Source organism: Monopterus albus, unplaced genomic scaffold (assembly GCF_001952655.1).
Source record: "Monopterus albus unplaced genomic scaffold, M_albus_1.0 scaffold289.1, whole genome shotgun sequence".
NCBI classification, from domain to species: Eukaryota; Metazoa; Chordata; class Actinopteri; order Synbranchiformes; family Synbranchidae; genus Monopterus; species Monopterus albus.
Genome location: NW_018128169.1, coordinates 1 through 24,989, shown reverse-complemented (window position 1 = coordinate 24,989; position 24,989 = coordinate 1). Strand labels below are relative to the sequence as shown.

At 39.8% G+C, this 24,989-nt stretch overlaps 1 protein-coding gene across 1 annotated transcript in view; it reads right to left on the bottom strand.

Annotated features, from left to right (window-relative positions):
- The window catches only part of fstl5 (follistatin-like 5), a 160,889-nt gene extending 139,413 nt beyond the window's left edge, over positions 1-21,476 (bottom strand). The window contains exon 1 of the mRNA XM_020622822.1: positions 20,905-21,476. Coding sequence (XP_020478478.1) covers positions 20,905-20,927 — 23 coding nt within the window. The 5' untranslated portion in view covers positions 20,928-21,476. The remainder of the gene's footprint in view (positions 1-20,904) is intronic.
- Between the last annotated feature and the right edge of the window lie 3,513 nt (positions 21,477-24,989).

Genomic DNA, 24,989 nt, shown 5'->3' with positions numbered 1-24,989 from the left:
ACAGACAGCAATGCAGTGGAAACACACATGAAGGCACAAGTTAGACAAGAGCAAAACTGGCATTACAAACAGAACAATAAACAACAAAGCAAGTCTGTGGTGGTGCAGAACTGTAAAGCATCACACTAAAAGAGGGTTCTAATATTCTGTCCATTGCATTTATACCTGTGAGATCAGACTAATTATTAGAAATAACCGTCAGTACTCCTCAGCACTATGATTCAATAGCAGCACAAACTATATTTTGAATCAACACCTCTCTAAAACAGTTTTAAAATAAGCATTCTAAACATTATATCCATAAATGTTAGAGCTGCAAGAATCAAACTGAAAATGTTATCTGCAATCATTTTGATTACAATCATGATTTAAGGCATTTTTTAACACAATGCAAAAATTCCACTTAAAAACTTCTTCAGAAAGTAGAGTGATGTCTGAGTTGTGGACATATGGTTGGATAAAACATGTAAAGATGCTGCACGCTATGAAATTGTCAACTTGAAGTTGTACTATTCTGACATTTTACAGACCAAGCGATTTATGAAGAACATAGTCAGGACATTATTTGATAATAAAAATTAATCAAAAACATTAACATTATACAAAATACCTGAACATTATGAGGTTAAATGTGTTGCTGAGGTGTTGCATTTGACAGGTTTAGTTGTACCTAATGATCTGCCATCTGAGTGTGTAGTCTACCAACATAAATTATCCTAAATGAAACAGGTTTTCCTTTCCATTTAAATTCTATTCAGAATGGTTATTTGTGTCAAGTGAGCCGTGGGATAAGACACAAATAAGAAGTAATTGTCTCTCTTCTCCTCTCCTATAAAGAAAACTAGTGTGCATGATGTCATAAACCCTGGACTAGATTAGGGAATACATACTTATATTGGGGGAAAACTCCAGTGCTTGTGGTGATCGATTTCACTGTATAAGGGCCTTAATGCAACCATCATAAACTCTTGTGTGAGCATATTGTATAAAATTGTGTAAGTCACTGTGTGTGAGAGTCAGAGTCTGTGCCTGAGTAATCACTTCAAGTCTTATTTATCTGCCTTGAAAATACAAGAGACAGAAACAGTCTGAAAGTTTCCTTGGACCCCCGGAGGAGTTGCCATCATAACTTTGGCTCGTAGTTTAAATCCCCCAGAGCATGTCTAAGCTCTCGCATTGACTTTCAAATGAGAACTGCCTCTTTGCCACTATATACACAATGCACCGTGTCTTGACAAGCTCACATACCCCTCTCCCCCCCTCAGTCTGTCTCATTCAAAGGATTTTTGCCATTCAGTGCACTGGACGGGCCTAACAGAAACGTGCATACAACCTCTCTTATAGATACTATGTGTATGCAGCACCTAACTACACTGGGCAGTCACTGGGTATGAACTAATGCACATGCTGTAATTTACGGTCAACTGCCATGCATTTTTGATGAGTCATAAGTCTGGAAAATAGGAATACATAATTTAAAGCATGCTCTACATTTTCCTGACATTGTGCATGATTTTCTCCTAAAAAGCCTTAATTCACGAACCCTGTTCTCCCACATGACTTTCATAAGTCAGCTTAGACTAATTCTGACTTACTGCTGATATTTCTTCAACTTTAAAGCTCTCTCGTTACAGTCAGCTTGTCTCAAATAGAACGAAGCAAAGCCCTTCATTAAAAAAAAAAAAAAGAATTCTGAATATGCCCAGTGGTTCATTGGAAACTTCAGTTTCTTCCCTGACTGTTTGCCAGTAGACAGGACAGTAAGAGCTACAGAATAGTCCAGGTTTTCTAAACAAGCGCAGGAACATATACAAGCAGTTTCAGGAAAATATGGCAGCAGTTATGATATTTCAACCATCTGAAAAAAGGCACCGACCATCTAGCAGTGTTCATACAACGACCACAACCAACATTCCCCTCAGTATGTTTTGTACTGGGGCCTACAACATTTCTAACATGAGCAAAGGGCTTTTGCTTATTTCTCAACAAGCAGCCAAACAAACAAACAAGCCCAAACCAGAAGTGCAATTTCTCAAAAATGTTACAAGTTCACATCTCCAAACCAGCAAAGAAATTCTCACTTTTCTACTTAGATGCAACAAAATAATACTATCCAAGTCAAAATCACAGTGTGGTACGGCCATCCTAACGGCCAGCCTAAACCTTTGTGGCTTGTGTCCCCGTAAAACAAAATAACATCTATGAGCATCTCATCACCAGCTTCACACATTCAGTAGTTTGGATTAGTTTAAAGAGTCATTTCCCCCTTGTTTTACTGTTGTTTTTTTATTAGGTTTCCTATTTCCTAATAATTTCTTGAACGTTTCCTGGAAAGAACCATGTAGCTTGGTACAAATATGAGCAAAAATAGAGACAACCTTCTCCGACTGCAGCTACTTGTGTTTATTACTCACTTCCAGATGAATTTGCAAGGAAGAAGTAGCTCCCTTTAATCCCCAGTGAATATGTACTACTCATCTATTTAGTGCTGGAAACATAATCCTTCATTTATACTGAACGGCATGTTTGTTTATAAACATTTTGCATGTGTAGTTCACTTGCAATTCTATGAATAAAAGTCTTGAGGTGTTGAGCTTAGCATTTAGGAATAGCTGGAAGTGTTCCACTTTCTATTCCTATAATTTGGAATTTACAGACCCATTAAGTAGGGAGTTTATTATTATTTATTACAAATAAGGTTTCAGAACCCCCAAATAACTAACAAGAAAAAAGTAGAGTGAAGGAATAAGCATGACTTTGTGCTGCAGGAATATCTTGGGACCCCAGCTGGAGGACCCCGACCTCCACATAGGAAACCACTGGAGCAGCAGCAGGATCCAGAGAAAGCTCACTGATGTCTGATGGCTCTTTCCCCTCTCACTTTAGTAACCTGACCATGCTGTGTCTGACATGACCTGTTTTTGCTATTAGAGCTCGAATGTTTCATCTGTATGTCTCTGCTCTTTAAATTTAACAGCCTGAGCGGTAGCCACGTTCTACACCATCCAGCCTTCCAATTCCCTTATGTTCCTAAGTAGTTGTTCAACTGGAAATATTAAAGCACTGTGATTGTACTGACCAGCTCCCTGTGCGTCAGAGAAGTAAACATCTATGAATGGGGAACAGGGCAAATGTTGAGGAAAAAACGTGTGTTCAGCGAACTGGCTGTGGCTAAACAACCACTAAAGTGCTCACTGTGCGGGCTGGTACTTCTTCAAGGTCACTGCACCAAATGAATTTCTCACTAAAGCAGCCTCTTGTGATAGTTCAACAAAAATATATCACCTTTCCCAAGCCTGACACTTCATCCTGCCATACTGTAACCAAAGCATGTGTTAAAATTTTTATTCCAAACAGCATATTTTGAAAGCTTTTTAATTCACTACCTTTAAAACATAGGCCATCCTGTTAATATTCACTCTCATCTGAAGAAAGCGCTAGATATCCCATTTATAAACTACAAGCTCACACCCCTGCCACATTAGCTTGTCTTATTTTCATTCTTGTGCTGCCACAAAACAAACACATAGCAGAAAAGACAAGGAGCCTGCCCCGCATATCGTTTAAAAATCAGTCTGTTCCACAGCATAAACGGTTTTCTTCTTACCAACATTATTTTGAACAGTTTCTTCAAATGATATTTTTGCTAAGTGTGTTTGAAACATGGCAGATGTTGAAATGGCATTTAAAGCTTTATTCATGCTGCTGTAGCAGCAACTTTTCAGCACTTTGGCAGGTATATCCTTTTTTGTGTAGGTCCAAGGAGGAAAAATAACTTCTATTTTCATTTGTTCACTGTTAGATATCCACTTTGCTGAGCTTGCATGAGGTTTTTCTGCAGTCCTTCTGTTTCAAAGTCCACCAGTCATACACATTTACTCCAGGGAGCGGTCCAGTACATTCAGAAATGTGGCAAAGCTGAGCTGCTTACCCAAAGCCTCTGTGTCTTGCTCAACAGTTCCAGTGTAGCAGTTTTTATTAGAAGAAAGGGTATTGTTACTTTGTCACGATCACTGAATTCTTGCTGTCTTCTAATGATTTTAAAAATAGTTTTATAGCATAGTAGTACAAAAAATGGACTTATTAAGAATGGCCCATTTCACATTTTGTTATATTATTGGATTGCAATTAGTCTACTGATGCTTTGTATTCCTCACATTTAATGTTGCAGCTGGGAAAGGTGGATCTAATTTTAACCTACTGTATATGGACAAGTACTTTACATACTGCTGGGTAAGCTTGTGAATTTTCTACCACCAATACTGTAATCTCATGATTACACAGTATTCTGTTTTATTTAACTGATTCTGAAAAGTAACCAACGTTATCAAATAAATCTAGCGGAGCATAAAGTGCAATATTTGTCTCTGTAATTTAGTTTAAGTCAAAATTAGAAGCAGCAGAAAATAAAAAATACTCAACTCAAATATCTTAACTTATATGCCAGCATTACTTAAGTACAGTAATTTAGTTGAATAAATGTGATAAACCTCTAGTTACTTTCCACCGCTACAGTTTAAAATAACAAAGAACTTATGCGAGGTCATTTTGCAAAATCAAAACGTTAGACTGCTGTTTTTGGTTTTCACTGTCGAGCTATAATGGGCATTGTTTAGTTTCCACCCTGCATTAAATTTTGTGTAACTTCGTTGTGCAGTACGGTATGTTAACAAGCTTGTTTGCATACCGATCTGTCTTGTTCTGTGGTTAACGCCAGCTGCCGAACTCAGAGACTCACCTGAAGACGCCAACGTCAGTTAACGTTATATCAGAAAAAGCCCCGATTTCCGCCACTTGATCATAATAAACATTGTTTCTGGATAAATGTTACACACGCAAAGCCGCAGGACCACGTGAATGTCTAAACAACACAGCAGAATTCATGGTGATGCCTGTTGTGTTTAGCTACAAACACTCAACAGGTGCAGGTCCAATTAATTATTTCATCTTGAGGAAATCCAAGATGGCGCCATTTGTCAGGTGACGCAGGAGCAGCATACTGTTGCTAATTCACAGCTAACATTGTCAGTATAAACAGCATGTGTTTGTTTGTTTGTTTGTTTTTGGTTTGTTTATACAGCAACCATCATGACAAGCAGATCTGTAGTTTCAGAAGTTCAGTGGTGGAAAGTAACTAAGTACATTTACTGAAGTACTATACTTAAGTACAGTTTTGATGTATCTGTACTGTAGTTTCATTTTCTGTTACATCATACTTTGACTTCATCACATTACAGAAAAAGATGTACGTTTCACTGCAATATATTAATTTGATAGCTCTTGTTACTGTTCATAATCAAATTGTTAAAACAAAGTACAGTATAATCATAACACTTTATTGATCCCTGTTGAGAAATTCACAAGCTACCCAGCCATATGTAAAACACTTCAAATTATATGTATACTATATAAGGTAATTAACATTAGCTCCACCATTACCAACTGCAACACAATAATATATCAATAATTATAGTCCAATAATATGATTTCCATTACTATGAACTGTGTCATTCTGCATAATGAGTGCTTTTACATTAAGTATATTTTGATGCCTTACTGTGTGAAGGTTGTATGTTCTCACTGTGTCTGCATGGTGCTCTGGCTTCTTTCCACAGTCCAGAGAGATGCAGGTTAGATTGACTGGTGACTCTAAATTTGATGTTTGAACCCAGAACATTCTTACTGTGATGCAGTAATGCTAACCACTGCACTACTGTGCCGGTCTTATCAATCTTACTATACCTTGTATATGTTTTGAAGCTTTTCTGGTTGGTCTCTACAGTACCAAAAAAAAAAAATTTCTCCAGGCCCACTCCAGTCAAAACCACCTGTCCAGTTGAGAAATCAGATGCAGTAGAGGCAGTAGAGGTGTGCAGGTTGACCCCAGTTTCATCTGTACGCCAGTGATTTCCAAATTGTCAGCGAGGTCACTGAAGGAGAACTTGAAGTCAGCAGGTAAACTGCACTGCTGACCCCCCCTCCCCCCCCGTTTCACTGCATGCTTCAGCTGACACATCCCTGGCTCCCAGTGGGCAGATCTCTTTAAGCATGCTCAGCTGTATTTCTATGTACAGATGAATTTGGTTGGAGTACTACAGTGCAGTTTGTCTCTGAGATATCTGGAGAACATTGGAGCATCTGCTGTGCATTTGCTGCCCAAGCATCCTGCTGCAGCATGTCCTTTTTGGCAGAGTTATCATGACAGTTCTCATACTCATAAAGTACATCGCCAACAGCACTGTATACTGATAGAGGACTCCTTCAAGTTCAAAGCACGTCCAAAACCACAGGCTACAAACTTCCCCCTAGGGCAGAGCTTCTGCTTGGTCCCCGTTCCTCCTTTACAAATAATGAAAATGCTGTGCCAATCTCACAGATGAGGCAGTTTCTTACAACAAAGAAACAGGGAGATGCCTTGAATGCCATGCATGCTTTAAATGAGTATCTCATATAGTATTCATGTTGTGCCTCTGTATGAATCGTTTTCAAGACTTCCTTACATCCTATGACTGCTTTGTTATTATTTTGGTGCATCGAGGAAATGTCCGCTGCCTGTGTAGTCCGCATATTTATGGTGTGCATGAAAATGAAACAGTTTTGAAAAGGACATGCTGGGAATGTTTTGCATAGGATGAAAAGGAAAGCATTTCACTGTGGTTTTCTGGTGGTTATAGAGGAGTAAAAAAACAAAAAAATCAAACTGACCATATTACTATACATTTCTTTCTGCGGGACTAGCAGTCAGTGAATCAGTTAATAAATGGGAAGTGCTTGCCTAAAGGTTAGAGGAATTGGCTAGTGAATGTGAGGTTGTAAGATTAGTGACTCAGAGCAACTCGATGTTTGAAGTAAAGTTACAACAAGCTCCCACTGGGCAAGGCACTCAACATCCATCCATCCATCCATCCATCCATCCATCCATTATCTATACCAGCAATCCCAGGTGACAGTGGGTGAGAGGCGGGATCCACCCTGGAGAGGCCGCCAGTCTATCACAGGGCTGACATGTAGACAGACAACCACACACATTCACACTCTCAGCAGTGTAAGAAACAATCGTGTCACTGTTCCTCTTAGACCCTAAATTTAGGGCTCCTTACCTCCTGGGACAATGTTTTTCAAAATGCACTAATAAATTCACATTTGTATCTAAATAACTGATTTTAACTTTGCATGAATTGAGCCTAAACTACATTTTCAGAGTTGAGAGTTGTATTGAATTTGAGTTTTATTGATGTCACTTCCCATCAGTGCTTCCTTCTCGCAGAAAACTGTGGCAGCATGAACAGCCTTGTCATCTATCCAGAATTAGGTAGTTTGAAGCCACCTCCTGACAAAACCATCATTGTGTAATCACCAGCCATTCATCTAAAATGACATGGTGACAGATGTTTTGGTGAGAGGATGTACAGCGGCTTTTTGCTATGAGAGCATTTCCTCTGCAGACGCCTGTGTGCAGGCTGCTGTACTTGCTGCCAGCTAGCACAGATTCTGCTTTGTGTGCAGCCCCTAATTTTCCTGTGATCTCTATATTTGTAAGACATGTTTAGCTCATGCTTCTCACAGACCAGCTCATATGTGAACTTCAAATTATCCTGCAGTCGAACATCTAGGACTCTGTTCTGCTTTGTATGGGAAAGACACTTAAAACAAACAGGTCATTGACATCTGAGGAGTTACATTCGGGTCCTCTTGAATTGCTTTGCATTTAACCTGAGAAAGAAAGAGATCAGTGTTTTCATGACAGATTAACTAACTCAAGATCACCTTTAAACTGTCTTTTAAACAGCAGCCTGAAATGCCAACAAAGTGTAAGACTTCATTAACTGTATCCTGGTTTGTGCCATTCACAGCATGATAATGAGCAATAGTGGCTGAGGAATGAGAAAAAAGGAAAGGGGCTAATTTTAACAAAGTATGGCTGTGCTTTATTTCTTTCTTTTATCTGTGGAGTAATTTTCAGGCGGGGGGGTCGGGTTCTTTGTAGAGCTTAAATTGAGTCCAAATAGTTGGGCCAAATCCAAACGGGCCTGGGAAAAGCTGAGGCCCAAACCTGGCATGGCCTTAATCATCCCTCAAACAGTCTGGATCGCATCCAGATCCGAGGCACTTGGGCTGCCTAATGTCCTTCCATAATCACTATGATATATTAAATCCAACCAGTTCTAGTAATGGGCTAATTCATTAAGCTAATTAATGCGCTGATCTGTGCATATTTTAAGTCAATGTAATTGTCTTCACATAGCACGTAGGTGTTAATATCAACACTGTACTATATGGCAAAGCAGTAGGAGTTCAGCTAATTGGAGGGCAATACATTTTTCTATATTGATATGCAAATGTATACACTGAGCTGCTCTAACAAGAATCATCCAATAATCTGCAATATAAGTATGAAATATGACAGTCACTAGTATTATGCTGCTAATGCATCCTAATCACCTTATGGTGAGGAAGTGTACCACTGTCCTAAAAGGGCAAGATGAGGTAGTGGGAGTCTTTAAAGTGGGATGTGTTATCTTATAGCACCTATTTGAACATCGTAAAACATCCTATTTTCATGCTTTGTGTTGAAACCACAGATTTGGTAGGAGCATACACTTAGCTTTAAATACTTGTATTGTAAGTAAGATTTCTTCCCAGGCTTTCCCAGCAAATGATTGTCTCCCAGAGGCAGAATAAGCCTTATCAGTTTGGGGAATCTTTGTTTCCACCTTCAACTGTCCAGGGAATGATCTGCTCAGAATGCAGTTTGGTGGACTCCAAACTGATTCTTTCATTTTATACACAGCCCAACTTTGAAGCTGTGCTTTACACCCACAGCCACTGAGCAGTGCCAAATAAATAACCAGGAGTTAATGGACCCACTCAAGCACATCCCAGGGCCAGTTGTTGAGGCACTGAGGAAGTACACACCTGAAAATTCTCAAAGATGTTCTTATTTGCTTTGGTTGGTGAGTTGACATTTCTCTACAATTTCACAACAACCGCAAACTCCATCCACTGATGAAACTCCTGTGGTATGATCAAAAGTTCCAGAACAGCTACAGACCTCAAGATGAGATTGTTTTGTCAAATGATCTTTCCAAATTCATGAAGAACATTGAATTTAAACAACTAGGTTTGGTTTGCTGGTGAGAAGCTGATGAGGGATCACATCCCTCTCACTGCACTAGCAGCAACATAATCTACTGCTGGTCAGAGATCTATAAAATAATAGTTAAGTGCATTATCAACAGAACACAACTGTTAACATTCTTAATATTAATTATATCATGGTAACACAAGTGGGTAAAAGTTTATTTATACAGTACTTTTCTAAACCAGAGTCACAAAGTGCTTCACAATAACAAAAGGAAAATAACAACAAGATAACCATGATAATAAATACAATAAAAGCTACTTAAATATGCATAATATGCGGTTAATTGTTTAAACATGCACAACTATTAGCCGTGCCCTATTAAAGCTGTACTAATCATTTTTGGCTATTAATCAAATGACTGTGTATAATGTAAAAGGTTCAAGGTTACAAAGTCACAGAAGATCATTACTTCACCGTAAAGTTCTCCTCAGGCCTTTGGAGCGTTTTAGCTTTTCAGCTCATTGGTTTTGGATTTATGCTCCACCACTTTATTGTTTTGGTGCAAGCAGCAGGCAGCTGTTTCCAGCAATCTCTGGTCAAACTCATTGTACATCAGCTGCTCAGCACCAAACAGAAGCACACAAAAATCATATTGTGGAGCATTTAGCTGTCCAGCTTTTTCTGTAGGAGGTGGTGGAGACAAAAACAGACCTGAAATGAGAGTGATCTATGGGCTTGTTCTGCTGCTGACATGAAATCCCCTCCAAACCAATGCTAACGCTTGTTCATGCCTGGTGGATGAGTACACATTAATTAATTGTGAATACATGAGTAACAACATGCACCCTATAAGGTGAAAACATGAGAATATTGTGTTAACAACTTGTTATGATGACCCCCCCCCCCAAAAAAAAAATAAAGAGAAAAACAAGAAAAAATAAAAATGTGAAGTTCAGACTGAGTTAATTGCCAAACTAAATAATTAGCTTTTTGTGAACCCTCAGTGTTGCTGGACTTGCTGTCTACCATGCCGTCTACAGCCATCTTTCTGAACCCTTCAGGACAAAGCTACTCCAATATCCCCGACTCATTAGGCAGGATGCACAGCTCCAAATGTCAAGTGGATAACAGCAGTGTGTCCCCATGCCACCAGGCCACAGATAAAGAAGGACATAGGCTCTTGTGCAAATTTGTTGGCTGTATGTTGTGATGACATAATCCATTATTCCCCATCCTTTTTATGAGGCTGTTATCAGTTTTGTTCAGATATCTATCCAAATGCATAAAATGTGATTACACTGACCTTTGTCTCCCAACTAAATCCTGTGCAGACCACACTTACCACTGAAAAAGGAACATGACAGATGCTTCCTGAGAGTGCACTGGGTGTAATGTGTATGATTAAATAAGACCTATATAGTGCCATGTCTCCCCTATATTTCTGCCAACATGACTGTCAGTCATCTCTTTTACATTCAGACCTCTAATTAAGTTTTGATATACTCCGCTGCTATAATTAGGGTCACACAAATAGATCATATTTTACATGTCTGGAATATTTAGTGAATATGGGGATGTGTGCACCAGGAAGGGATGAGGAAAAGATATTTTTCTGCCCTGGTAGCGATGGCAGAACCTGAGAGTTAAATCACCTTCAAATTAATCTGCTATGAATCCTGGCAGCCAGTCCAAATCTAGGCAGAGGAACTTCTGAAATCAAATGTAAAATTGCAATGATCCTCAAACTCAGAGTAGAGGTGACTCACAGGAATTCAACACCAGTGCCAGAAACAGAACAAGGCAGGTACTTTCCTTCTTGATAACAGCGGCTTCTCATTTAACTCCTGCTTGACACTTTCACTGGATATAAGATATGAAAGGACTTCTTCTGGGATCATAAAGATGTCAGCTTTGTGAGACTGGTGCATACACTGAGATGAGGCAGAGGGATTTAGAGCAGGGAAAACATTAAGAAAGTTGCAAGGGTAACCCGAGTTCAGCTGGTCAATCACTGGAGCGTTAATGAGCCTCTGATGTGTTTCTAAGTTGGCAGTCTGCTTTGTTCTCAGCAGGACTATAGATGCTTTGTGTTATGGACTGTGAGCATTTAGTGATCACTGAAAGTATGAAGATCCTGCAGAGACTCAGATGTTACTTTCTGAACCCACAAACAAGATGTGCCATTGTCATTTTCACATTTTGTTTTTATTTGAATAGATAAACAAAACAAAAATCTAGAGAAAATTTGTTTATGATGTATTCCTTATGCAAAAACAAGGATGAAATTATTTTAATCAAGCTTAAAAAATACAACATTGCTAAAATTTGCAGGAATAAACTTTCACTACTCATTTTGAAGTCAGTATTCCTTAAACAATTTGTTTGGGAAATACAGTTATTAAATGAGAAGATTTCTTCCAAACAATTCCTTTAAAATGCTCATAAACATGACATTTGTCAAAAGCCCCAGATCAGCTACTAAACGAACGTTGAGATTGTTTTGTCAGCAACACTGGTAGTTTTCAGTCTTACATTCTTCTATTGAAAATTTGAACGAAAATTTTTGGAAAGTCATACTGATTGGTGAAATCCCATAATGCCTTGTGCCCAGACTGGTTCCAGTGTAGAGAGTATAGCAGATATCTTTGAGCAAACAACAACACCTCATCTTGTCTGCCCTCAAAATTAAATATATGGGAAATTCCTGCACGGCTCCAAGCTGTACAAATGAATCTGGGAAAGATAATACACGGGATATTAAAAGGTCATATTACACTGTTGAATGACCCAAAACACCTCAGTCTTTGCATGAAGACAATCCCCCAAGCAGCCTGGCATCTCCCAAACAGTAGCAGTATTTGCTCTGACCATTTTAAAGGAGATAAAATATTTTTCTGATAATAATGCACATGTACAGAAATAACACTGCATTTTAAATGTTGAGATAAGTTAAGATCTGTGAAATATATACAAATTATCTGAGTGTACAGGACAGAAATCAAGACTCTATGTCAACTGTTATATATGCTACAGCATCCTGTAGTCAAGCAATATAGAGTTCAAAATAATAGAGTGATGCCTTTGTTCTACTGCAAGCATATTAATTTAATAGAAAACATTTAATTAAAAAAATAGGCCAGTTGTCAGTTTTGCTAATCTGTAAGCTAATATTATTAGCAGTGCAGAATTTATTGTAATGTTTTGCTGAGAGCTTGCTGATGTGTGTTGATGTTCATAGGGCAGCATTTTCATCCTGTATCAGAAGGTGAAATAAGTCAAAGATTATACTCAGTCTAACCCGGGTGTCCTTGGAGTTCAGCCTCGAATTCCTTTAACCACTGACAATAACTGATCTTCATATGATAAAATGAGATCAACAAAGGAAAATACATGAGAAAGCTAAGGTTAGCCTCATAGCATTACAGTGTGCAGCTAATGCTCCAACTGGAACCTGTCTATTGGGGCATGTTTTTTAGGATTGGAACCTCCCAAATGGCATGTTCTTGAAGTTTTTTTTTAATAAAGAATTACTGTTTGCACATATATACTGTATGTAACATGTTAACTGATTCAAGTAAATGAAAGTAAATTTATCTAACCCCAGGTCCTATTTAAACACTCAGGGAAGTTGTGGGACTGTATTCTTGTCTTATAATGATTGCTAGCACTTGTAAAGGGGCTCTAGGTTTTCTGCGAGTGTATAATTTGCCTTTTGATCCACCCAGGCAGTGCTCTAAGCAATGCCCGATAGCACACTGTGACCAGTCCCCAGCTGTCAGTTTGTACTGAATGAAAATTTGAACTAATTCATCTTTAGAGAGGTTCACATTATTCATCACAGCTCTGAAGAACCACCCAGTGAGAAAATGAAGTGATTATAGTATATCTTTTGTTGTGCAAAGGATTTCTGTCTAGCTTGGCGCAACATCTGAGAATTATAAGCAGCCCACTGTGTGCTGTCAACTCCAACTGTACCCTCAGATTCATCCCTAAACCACAATTATTAACAATTAAAGGCATGAGCGAGCAGCACGGCACAGAATAGTTTGAGGTTTGAGGATCTCTGTGTGCAGTGACTCCAGAATGCATCTGTGAGACAAAGACTTGACAGCAGGGACTTGGACGATATATGATCCATGTTACAATCATTTATGCCTGCAGCAGTGGCTACATACAAGGCAGTAGCAGGAAAGCAGAACTGTGACTTCACTTCTGTAGGAACCTAATTTATAGACCATTTCAAATGTTGTGACATAAATGCTGTGACTACAACTCGACAGGAAAAAGGCCTGGCAAAGGTACATGGCTCTCCCACTGTTAACATTATAACTGTACTACCCACAGAACATTGCTGTGACACTTGGCCATAGCAGCGGTCAACAGTGAATTGCGACCTGTGATGCCATTAAAATGCAAAACTTGGCCAGACCACCCTAACCCCCGCTCCCCCAAATGTCCAAAAAACAGTAAACAACAGCATAATTATCTCCTATCGCCTTGGCCAGTGCCACCATCACCCCCACCCTCTCAAGCATATTTTATAATGCCATACTTGCCATCAGCGTGCTCGCAGTACATCAACAGCATTAGCACAGAAATCTAACGTCAGTTGACCTTCACCCTTAATGTTTATACAGCTTCTATTATGGTTTGACCATCTGCCAAAGAGCACTGACACAGAGAAAGAGTGATCTCAATATTTCACTGAACCTCGACTTTAAAAGTAGCTTTATAAACTTTGCTCTGCTGTATTGTATGAAATGGGTTACGACCGTAATCATTTAACAGTCCACTTGGTGTTCAGGCAACACATGATGGAGAAGGGGTCATGGTTCAGAAACCTAGAGCTGTTTGAAAAGTCAGGACCCTCAGACTGTTGCCTTATATTGATCCTCAAAGCAGAGAAAAAAAAGACATTTGATGCAGTGGAAATGTTAGTTTGACTTCACTGCACACAACTAGCGCTAATAATCCAAGATGTATTATAACTGTAACATCTGTAAATGCTACATGAGACAAAGGGGGGGCTTCCTGTTTGTTTACCTGTTTTCAGCAACAGTGTGCTCATATAAAAGAAAAATACAAAGTGCATAATAGAGGTGAAACTGGTTTTCACATCATTAAATAAACCCCTCTGCTTGCAAGAGGATGCAAAAATGTAAGGCGGTAGTGTCTCCTAAACCTGGCAGCAGGACAATGTAACTAAGTGTGTGTGGGTCTACTGCACAATAAAGATTCCACATGTTGAAGAAGGGAACAACAAAGACAGACACAGATGGGAGGTGGCAGCAGATAAAGCTTAGCTCAGAGTGAGAAGCAGGGAAATGGAAAAGGGGAAAGCTAGAAGTGTTATTGCTGAAGTGGGTTGGGGCTGAGCTCCAGTTTAACATAGCACTTTAACAACTGTCTTATTAAAATGTATTTTGAAAAAAATTAAGCATAAGCATAAACTTTATTGCCAAGTATTTCAAGAACACAAGGAATATGATTCCAGCTCAATGCCCCCCCCCCAATGTGCACAACATAAAAACAAAATAAATACACAATATATGCAAGTTAAAAAATCTGTCAGGTTTGCTCGGCCGCTCTGGCCTCCCTCACCTTTCCTACTGTCTCTTGCCCATTAACACTAATCACGTTCACCTGTTCCTCACTCCCTTATCACCAGCTGCACTTGATTAGGTTGCTCACTATATTACCCGGTTTCACTCCTCAGTCACTTGCCAGTTCGTTCTAGTCTCTAGGCCAACTTTACTCCGTGCATTTTTATTGTTTTGTATGTATTTATCCCCTAGCCAGCCCCGAAGGACTGTTCCTCCGGACCGTGGCTCCACTCTCTCCTCCCAGGCAGGTCAATGCTCAGTTGCCTATCTGTTCCACTATTGCCTTCATCTCTCTGTCTCTACCTTCAGTAGCCACCATCACCGCCGACCAGCCCAGGAATGACCCAGCCTACGCAGCTCGGCCCAGCTCTCCATCTCCTCGCCTCCTGCGGTTGGTCAAATACCCAGCTACTACTCATCGACAGGACTACATACTATTTCCCTCTGTGTATTGTTACTCCCTTCATCACTGTATATAATAAATCACTGCACGCACCGAAGCCGGCTACCTGGGTCCGCCTTATTCTCGTTCGCACACTGACTGGTGCGAACGGCACCTAACAAAATCACAAGTTAAAAGAGCAGCATAGACAAGCTGTTCATCATTGTAATAGCCTGGGTGAAGAAACTGTCTCTGTGTCTAGTTGTCTTGGTGCACAGTGACCTGTAGCGCCGTCCAGAGGGGAGGAGTTCAAAGAGTTATTTCCTCTTTGCCCTCTTTCTGGCCCATAAGGTGTACTGGTCCTCCATAGAGGGCAGCCTGGCACCAGTGAAGACGATCCCCATGATTTTCGCTGCCGTCCTGACTGTCCACTGGAGTCTGTTCCGGTCCTGTTTGGTTGCTGAGCCAAACCAGACAGAGACTTGATGATTCCTCTGTAGAGTTGAATCAGCAGCTCCTGAGGCAGGTTGAACTTCCTGAGCTGACACAGGAAGAATATCCTCTGCTGTGCCTTTTTAATAATAGCGCTGATGTTGGTTGTCCACTTCAAGTCCCGAGAGATTGTGGAGCCCAGGAACTTGTAGGACACCACGACTGAAACAGTACTGCTGAGTATAGTGAGCAGAGATAGGATGGGGGAGTTCCTCCTAAAATCCACTATCATCTCCACTGTCTTCCGTGTGTTCAGCTCCAGGTTGTTACGACCACACCACAGGGCCAGCTGTTCAACCTCCCGTCTATTGGCCGACTTGTCAGTCTTGAATGCGTCTGATGACTGTTGTGTCGTCTGCAAACTTCATGATTTTTACAGAAGGGTCTCCTGAGGTGCAGTCATTAGTATAGAGGGAGAGCACACATCCCAGGCGGGCACCTGTACTGATAATCCAGGTGCTGGATATGGTTTTCCTCAGCCTCACCTGCTGCTTCCTGTCCATCAGAAAGCTAGTAATCCACTGACAGGTGGGGGCAGGCACAGTGAGCTTGTGAGTTTGGAGTGGAGTATGTCTGGGATGATGGTGTTAAATGCCGAACTGAAGTCGACAAATAAGATCCGAGTATAGGTCCCTGGTGAGTCAAGGTGTTGCAGGGTGTAGTGCAGTGCCATCTTGACTGCATCATCCACTTAACTTCTTTTTATCATGTGATCATGACTAATGAAACAGTTTTATGGTCACCAGTGGTAAATATGCTAATATTTGATCTGTTGCCATGTAACCAGTGCAAAGGGTGATAGCCTGATGGTCACAGAAGAGAGACAGCCGATATCCATCCAGGAGGATTCAAGAATTAATAAAATGCAAATCGTATAAATGGGCCCATTATAAAAGTGCTCCAATGGAGTCACTGCAGCTGTAAATGAAACCTCGCATGTGTGAACGTAATGTAACTGTGATGTGAAACCAGGCCAAAAAGAGCATATGCACTCAAATTCAGGATCAGTACAGGCTTTTTTTGTCAAGAGCGGCAGCATTTCTGGCAAATGAATAGAATAGTTAGATTTTATACTTATTCATGTTCTCATCTACAGTCAGATGGAAACGTCACTTTGACCTTTATCTGTGCTAAAGTTTTAATTAAAAAACTGTTAAAAAAAGAAAAAATAAACACTATTTGTGCTGTGCAAAGGACATTACATGCTAAAACTGTCTCTTGACAAACAGCAGCTGGGTGTGATGTCACCACAAACTAGTCATCACAGTGCTGTTGCCAAACAGTGGAAATACTGCACAGAAGTGCAAAATGTTGCTTGTTACTTTACAGTACACAGCTTCCTCTCAGACCACAAGTTTTCATGTTCATAATGTTGTCTTTGTATAACTTATGCAAACACATTAATTAATGTGCTTTAGAGAATTTCTGAACTTTAGACAAACTGGCTGTTTCCCCGTGTACCCCATCTTTATGTTGAGATCACTGCCTCCCTGCACTTGGGCCACACTTAAAGCGCTGACATGAGAATGTATCTGTCATCTTGAGATGTTTGTTCTGGTTGAGAGTGTGAAATCACTGTTGTGCATCTGTTAGAATATGCTAGCAGATACTTTGAAGGGTTTTTTTTGTACATTACTAGAAGGCTGCAGATGGGGACACATGGTGTTTCTATGATTTCTAGAATAACTGAGGAAAAGCAAACACTACTATGATAAACTGTAATACACCACACAATACAAATTTGATTAGTTGCACTAAAGGTTGTAATTTTTTCAGACAAGTGTGGAGTTAAGCTATGAACTATGAAAGCTTGTCTTTGTGGTAAAGTATTACATTGTAAGATTCCACAACTAGGCTGACATACATACAAACAAATGTCTATAAAAAAATAACACTGCAAATATATAATAATGTCAAGTTACAAAGAGAGTTATAATTAAACTCCCGCTGCCTACTAAGCCATCAAGTTACACTTACTCATCCTATATTTACACTAAAGGTACACACTATAAAACGTACATATTACTAACAATTACTGACTATTATCATGAACGTATTCATCAGACTCTCTGGAGTGAACTAGGCCACAAGCTGAATAAGCCACTATACCAGTTCACCACTAAAAGAAGATGATATGCTCTTGACATGCTCGAAATGTGCTGCTGTTCCTGAAGTCTGTGAACTACAAGCCTTCTAACACTTTTATGTATCTAGCCAGAAAATCTGACTTTTCTTTGACCGAGCTTTGAGATATCTGTGAAATCTCTGCCACCATCCAACAGAGGTGAATGAAGCTTAATTAGTAAAGCTCATAGCAATAGAAAGTTACTAATAAATTCAACAGAAAAGCATCTTTCTAGGAGCCAACTCCTGTTTCTTCTGGATAGGCCACAAATGTTATTGTCAACATTTCATTTAAACTACTTCCTACCTAAGAAGCAGTCCCTATAAAAACTGCTGATGGCATTCAGTGCTGTGATTACCACAAATAAAATTTTAAATTATGTTTATTAGGGTGGAGGAAGTTATTTCAGAGACATATATTTCAGGATACTCGGGATACTGCTGTAAATGTGGAAAATGTTTTTATATATACTGTATAATGACATATACTGTATGATGAATTCAGAGTGTTTTCAGTGTAGCAGCTGATGTAAATCGTTATCTGCAAAGAACTCTAATGTCTTAATGTCTTTTGCATTCATTAACACTGCCACCTTTATACTGGGTCAATTTATTGCCTTTCTCCATTAGATTTAAATCAGTAGCAGCAGTAAAGCTGCTTCCATGCTTGTTCTGTGTCCCAGTGAAACCACAGTAGCCATGATATGGCTAGCACAAGACCATATTATCAACATTGGTATAGACCTGGACCTGACTTGGCATTGAAAGGTGATCTGAAGTTTTTGTAGATGCATCTGACATCTGTGAAGAAAGCTACAGTTGTAACAGTCTGAGGAAATATGCATCTTAAAAGCAGTTTGCTCTCTAAAACAGCCCATAAAGGCATCTCCGAAGGTAGCCGGTAAAGATTTTTTTAACCTGCTATGACGCCAGGACACCAGAGATCATTGTGAAGACCCTAGATAGATGCCATTTTTCATTTTCAGTGGCAGTGCAATTTTCCTCCCCAGCATACAGTTTTATTGTCATATCACCCAAATCTGGCCTCCAAATACTAGCTGCCATTACTGGGTGCCCACACCTTCACAGAGAGTACTTTTCCTCTCAACAGCAAAAACACTTTGATCAGTTTCCTAGCGTTTATTCTTCCTCAGGTGAAAACCAATGAAAAGCAACTCAAAAGCCTCTGCCTCCCCATGGTGCTTGAAGAAAGTCATTGTAATGGAAAGCAAAGCAGCTCCATTAACACCACTACCTGCTCAGCTGGCGTCATCTGCTTGTTTTTAAATGGCTTAATTGGATGTTAGGTGGAAAAAAAAATAGTGGAAAGCCTTTTTCTAGCGTTGGCATGGTGGATAGCTGTGAACCGAGAACCTCCAGAGTCATTCTGACAGTGAGCATTGCCTTATCTCTCTTTCCACATTCCTCTCCAGCTGAGTCTGTTGTTTATTAAGAGCAGCAGATTTATCATGTATCCCCATGGTATACTGTAGCCAATATGAAATACTACAGTACAATACTGTTGCTTGATACTTGGTCCCTGTTTGTAGCCATGTGAACAGTCAACTACTGAGTGCAGCCTCAAAAATAGAGCCACTCATTCAAGTAATGCACCACTGGAAACAAATTTTATCTTGGGGTTTCACAGATAAAGTGAATTCACTGTAAAAAAACAAAAACAGGACTGACGTTGGACCATAAAGGCTTACAGTTAGTTGAACATTCAACCTGCAAGGTTTTTTTTAGCATCCACACTTTCTCTACAACAATTTCAATTACTCGTGTAATTAGCAGAGGATTGTGTTGGGATCATCAGCACCAGCGTACCCTCTAAATCACAAAGAATGATAAATTGTTTGTAGGAAATGCGACCCAGAGTGCAAAGGATTTGAAGTATAGATTAGTCCACATTCTTTTCATCTTCTTGCTGAAAAATAAAAAATGTTTTCACTGAACTAATTAAAATTTGGGCACATTTACTGTAGACGGTCATGGGGTGTGCTGGACCCCAGCCGGCACTGGGCGAGAAGCCAGGTATACACTGGGCGGGTTGGTGCTTCTTCTAAGTAGAAGTAAAAGTCAGCACAGTATTCCTATAATCACTGGTGGAAGAAGTATTCATATCATTTACTAAAGTAAAACTATAAAAATACAGTGTTACAAGTCTTGCATTGAAGATGCTATGAATTATTATTAACAAAATGTGGCTGCAAGTATTTTGTTCTAGATGTAGATGTTAGGACATTTAATTTAGAGCAATACATGGTTTTTTTCATCAGTACCAGCTATTAAACATAAAACTATACTTTGAAACTGCTAAATTTCTTTTCCTTCGAAATATGGAGAAGTAAAAGTCTATAGTGGCAATGGACATGAAAATACTCACAGGTGCAAATAGCACCATGTGTCTGGTATTGTTAAAATACTGCAGATTGTTACAACAGACCAATTGTGCTGTTTTATTGTCCTGTGTCATTTTCTAGTGCTACAGTAAGGCTGCATTAATTCCAACAACACAAACATCTTCAAGGGATTTCAGGCTGTAAATCTGACTCCTATCGGTAGCACAACTTAATCTGGTTTAAGGTTGGCTTTAACTCCATCTGCTGCCGTGGCGACAACAAAACACCCCGAATGTTATTCGCAAACCATCAAACAACACAATAAACGAACATCCCCGTTGCAATGGCGTATAATATACTGCCAAATGAATCAGGCGCAAATCTGGGGATGAAAAACAAAAGTATAATCCCTCTGCTGCTAACGGTGTCACTCAAGGATTAGTGTGCCAAGGAAAAAAATAACACTAAGTACTAGGCGGATACATTAAAAGCTCCACAGGCAACGCTGTAGCTATCCCTCCAGTCATTTCAAAAGCACAGATTGTCATTGTGCTCAGTCCCGATAACCGCAACTAATCTCAACTTCAGATACTCTGATATCAGTTGATTTGAGCCTCTGGGACCAAGTCAACTGATATGGTAAACGCGTGAGGCAGCAGACTCGAAGACATATACAGAGTCAAAGAGAGTGACCTGGTGGATTATTAGAGAAGAGTTGTGACGCCTCGCTGATCATGAGGATTAAGACCAGTGTTTGAGAGCGAGTCACACAGGGGGGACTGTTTCACGGATGGAGCTCTGGTCGGATGGGTTTAAACAACTGGTCCACAAGAAGCAGAACCCCGAAACACACACCAGAGTGAGACATTTTTTTACCTGTGTTTCCAGACGTAAACCATCCAGGAGGACAATCCAAGCGAGATTAGTCGTGGACAAAGGAGAGCAACACTTCTCAACAAACTATTATTAATGATAATCTCGAGCTCCGGTCAAATCCACGGCTGTCGTAGTGTAATTTCCGACGTGAAAAAGAAAGAAAGATATGTCGTCAGGAGAAGTTTGCACCTATAAGCAGTCAAAGGGGAGTTTGTCAATCCTTTCCCAAAATGTCATCTGTGTGCAGTAGAGCCGATGGAGCGGGGAGTTCAGCACCAAGCAGAGTGGACAGCTCCGACGGCGCAGCGATCTCACCGCTGCTGCGCTCTGGTCTCGTGTGCGCCACCGAGGCAGGAGCCACCAGCCCCAACCTCACCTACCGGCTCGGTCCCTACCGGATTTACATACAATCACGCGGGAGAGAGGGAGGGGTGGGAAGCATGAACCAATCACAAATATCCCGTAGCAGGCAATGTAAGCAACCAAAGCGACTGACAGAGTGAATGTGGAGCGGATCAGTAACTGTCCTTGACTAATGCGCGAGGAAATAAAAGAGAGAGGACGAGTTGAGTTTCTCTATGGCTGCCTCACTCATACACATACTGTATGTACATCGCACACACGCATGCACGCGAGTGCTCTAGTGAAGGACTGGTGAATAAAAAGGTGACATCCACTGTTTTGTTCACTCTGCAGTGTAACTGAATGAACTCCAGGTGATCATCATGTGGAAGAATGACCGATAAAAAATCAGCAATGCCTTCAGAGGGACATTTTGTTTGGTTGTTTGTTTCCTTCATTTCTTTACAGGCCTAAGAGTTTGACCAGTGTTGTTTTCACGAAGATGTGTCATGAACCTCTACTATTATTGTTCCATCTAACAGATTCCGATTTTTAAATGCAACCATACTGTATACTGTACAGTTAGTTTACAAATATGATGTATTGTTAAAGACTAAGCTGTCAAATAGTGTCCATTATGAAAAAATGGCACCTTTCCCCTAATTACTGATGGTTTACAGTTAAAACTGCATTCAAACCATTTCAGTTACTTGGCATGCTTTAATATGTAACAATTCATCTTATATTTTATTCAAGTGTCTTATATTTTTTATGTAAAATAATTCGTAAAGTAACTGAAGCTTTCAGAAAAGTCAAATGTCATCAAAGCTCAGTGATGGACCCTTGCTAACAAAGAACCTTGTCTCCTCCAAATAAAATCTGCCACCAGTGAAAGTCCCTTCCTAAAATACAACCCAAGTGTGTTCTAATCGTCCAACTGAAAGAATTCAGCAACGACAAGTGACATTTTATTACAAATTATAGTCCATCAAGTGAGTAACAGAACATAATGTGAGCTTTATTTTTAGTCCTACCAAAATTAGGTGTCAAGAAAAGCCTTTCCACCTTGCCTTTCTTCTACAGGGAGGTCATTATAGCCAACAGTTTCTACAGCTGGTGTACCTGAATGTGCTGTAATTGTACAAACTAGCAACCCTTAAATCTTTAAACCCTTCATATAGCTACAGTACATCAGGCCAATGATATTTATGATGCATGGATGTGTGCAACATTTAGCCATGACACCAAAAGGTTTTGAATGTGCAAATGCAGCTATTTATGCACTTTATCAATACTTAATCATGTGTTTATTTCAGTTGAGTTTTTTGTTTAGTCGAGTTTTTATTCATACCAATTTTCCTCTCTTAATTCATGCTGCAAGACATCAGACCTTTAGATTATGCACTGTACTGCAGGCTGGTCTCAGAATGTTGTAATGCAGTTAAGAAGGTGTGCAGCTACACTATTTATTTATGCCCTCTTCGTTTACTGTGTAATAGATTATACTTTTCCCACTGCATGTAGCTCATCCTGCAAGGTATTTAGCGTACAATATCTATGAGCTAGTTACAAGTAACAATTCATGCCATTTTCATTTATACTATACACTTCTCCATGCTGTCTTGCAAACTGGTGTAATACGACATCTGGTGCCTGCTTGGTCTTCCTCATGTTAGCTTCAGAGCAGCAGGAACAGACAGAGGTGGAACTGTGCAGCTTTCTAGTATTAGTCACTGTGTGTCAAGTCACCACCAACACAAACTTTGGCTGTGTCTCGAGTCAATGATGTGCTCAGTATATGATATGCTGTCTAGGGAATAAGACATTTTCTGGGTTGTCCCAGTGCAAAAACTGTTCTATTGCCAGGAAAGTGCAGCACTTCATCCTCACTACCTGGAATCACAGCACTTCTACTTCACTGCATGTTCATTTAAGAAATGAGTAGAAGGGTGGCTGAACCACTCTGTCAAGTTTAATCCTTATTTTTACAGTGTACCTATAAAACAGGACATATGTTGCTTAGACTGTCATCATCATATTGACAGTATAGTTGCAGGAAAAAAATCAACAAAGTTTTAGTTCCACAATGTACAGCAAATATTGGCAGCGTGCAGACATTTTGTCTTCCTAACTGTGCATCTAACTGAATCTTTCAGAGAAGCCATGATTTCTGATGTCTTTATGTCGTGATAAAAAATTTATAAGTCACTGACTCATCAGTGTCCCAGTGCCAGGCACAAATATCAATACTGGACAACTCAGTAAAACCCCAGAATTTCATCTATCGATAAGTTGTTTTTTTTTATGTGCATTTCCAGTGTTTTTAAAGCTTAAACTTACTCAGGATTACTGCAACTAAATTATGGTCAAAATATGGTTAGGCTTAGTCACTAAAACATTCGGTTCAGCTTAGGACATCGCTACATAAAGGGCACACTAATTCTAATGTGGACAATAATTGGACATAGATTTTGAAGTATGGGACTGTCCAGTATCCACATAACTACTTGGGACACCCATCCATCCATACATCCATCTTCCTCTGCTTATCCGGAACCGGGTCGCGGGGGCAGCAGTCTAAGCAGAGATGCCCAGACTTTCCTCTCCCTAGACAGATTATTACTTGGGACACTGGACTGGCACAAGTGCATGCACACCAGTAGCCTTCTTACTGAGGCTGGCTTTGTGTCACTGCACACCACATGGCAAACATAACACCCTGATAACGCAATGAGTGGCTGTTGTACACAGATTGGACCTAGTGATTCAAGGATTCACTTCTGAAAGTGTCTTTTACTCAGGCAATGTTCAGCAACCATTTCTTGTTAAGCAGGTGTCTGATACAAAGGTGTTCTGGTACACTGGAATTAATTTGACAGAGCTAATCTGCTAGCATGCGCGCTGTCGGCTTACTGGCTGTGCAAGGTGTTAACAATTAGTTAGTGTGTCATGCACAAACAAGTGGCCAGCCCACATGGACAGTGGTGAAATGTTTCTCAGATGTAACAGCTTCTTATGCTGTAGTCATTCATCCAGGAGAACTTATCAGAAATAAATGTTTCTCAGATGTAACAGCTTCTTATACTGTAGTCATTCATCCAAGAAAAAGAAAAAACCCACTATCCCTTAAATTACTATGGAGTATACTGAGAAATAAAACATGAAGTCTTCAGTCGTCTTCAGCCTCATCTAAATGACAGCTGTTCTTTTTAGCGAGACCAGTAAACCTGTTGTTTATAATGATATTGCATTGCTTTGCAATTTCATGTAATTGTTTTCCCTCAGACAATATGTATGCAATTTAGTTTAGTGCCACTGAGAATATTAGACTGTAATGTGTTTTGAAAATAAAAAAATAAATCAGGCCTACTCGCAAGTTAAATCATCATCCAACTGGGTGTTCAACTTCAAAAATCAAAATTGTGAAAAAGGTGGTGTTCCATCAAATCAAAGATGCCTGTGGAGCTTCTTATTTTATTAGAATTCTAATAAATGATAACACAGCACAAATAAATTCAAATTAAATATGAAACTCTGCAGGCATCTTTGCTTTGATGGAAGGCCACTTTTTTAACCGTCTGACATGTCAGTGTTACAACCCAACAGATGTCTAGGGCCAAGTAGTTGCTGATAAACAAATAAAATATTTATAATTATTATTTATGCCTCTTTTTTCTCTGTGCTTTTTGTTTTACCTTGAAAGAAGCATCAGGCAAATTTAAGAGGTGAATTAAGTCGGGTAA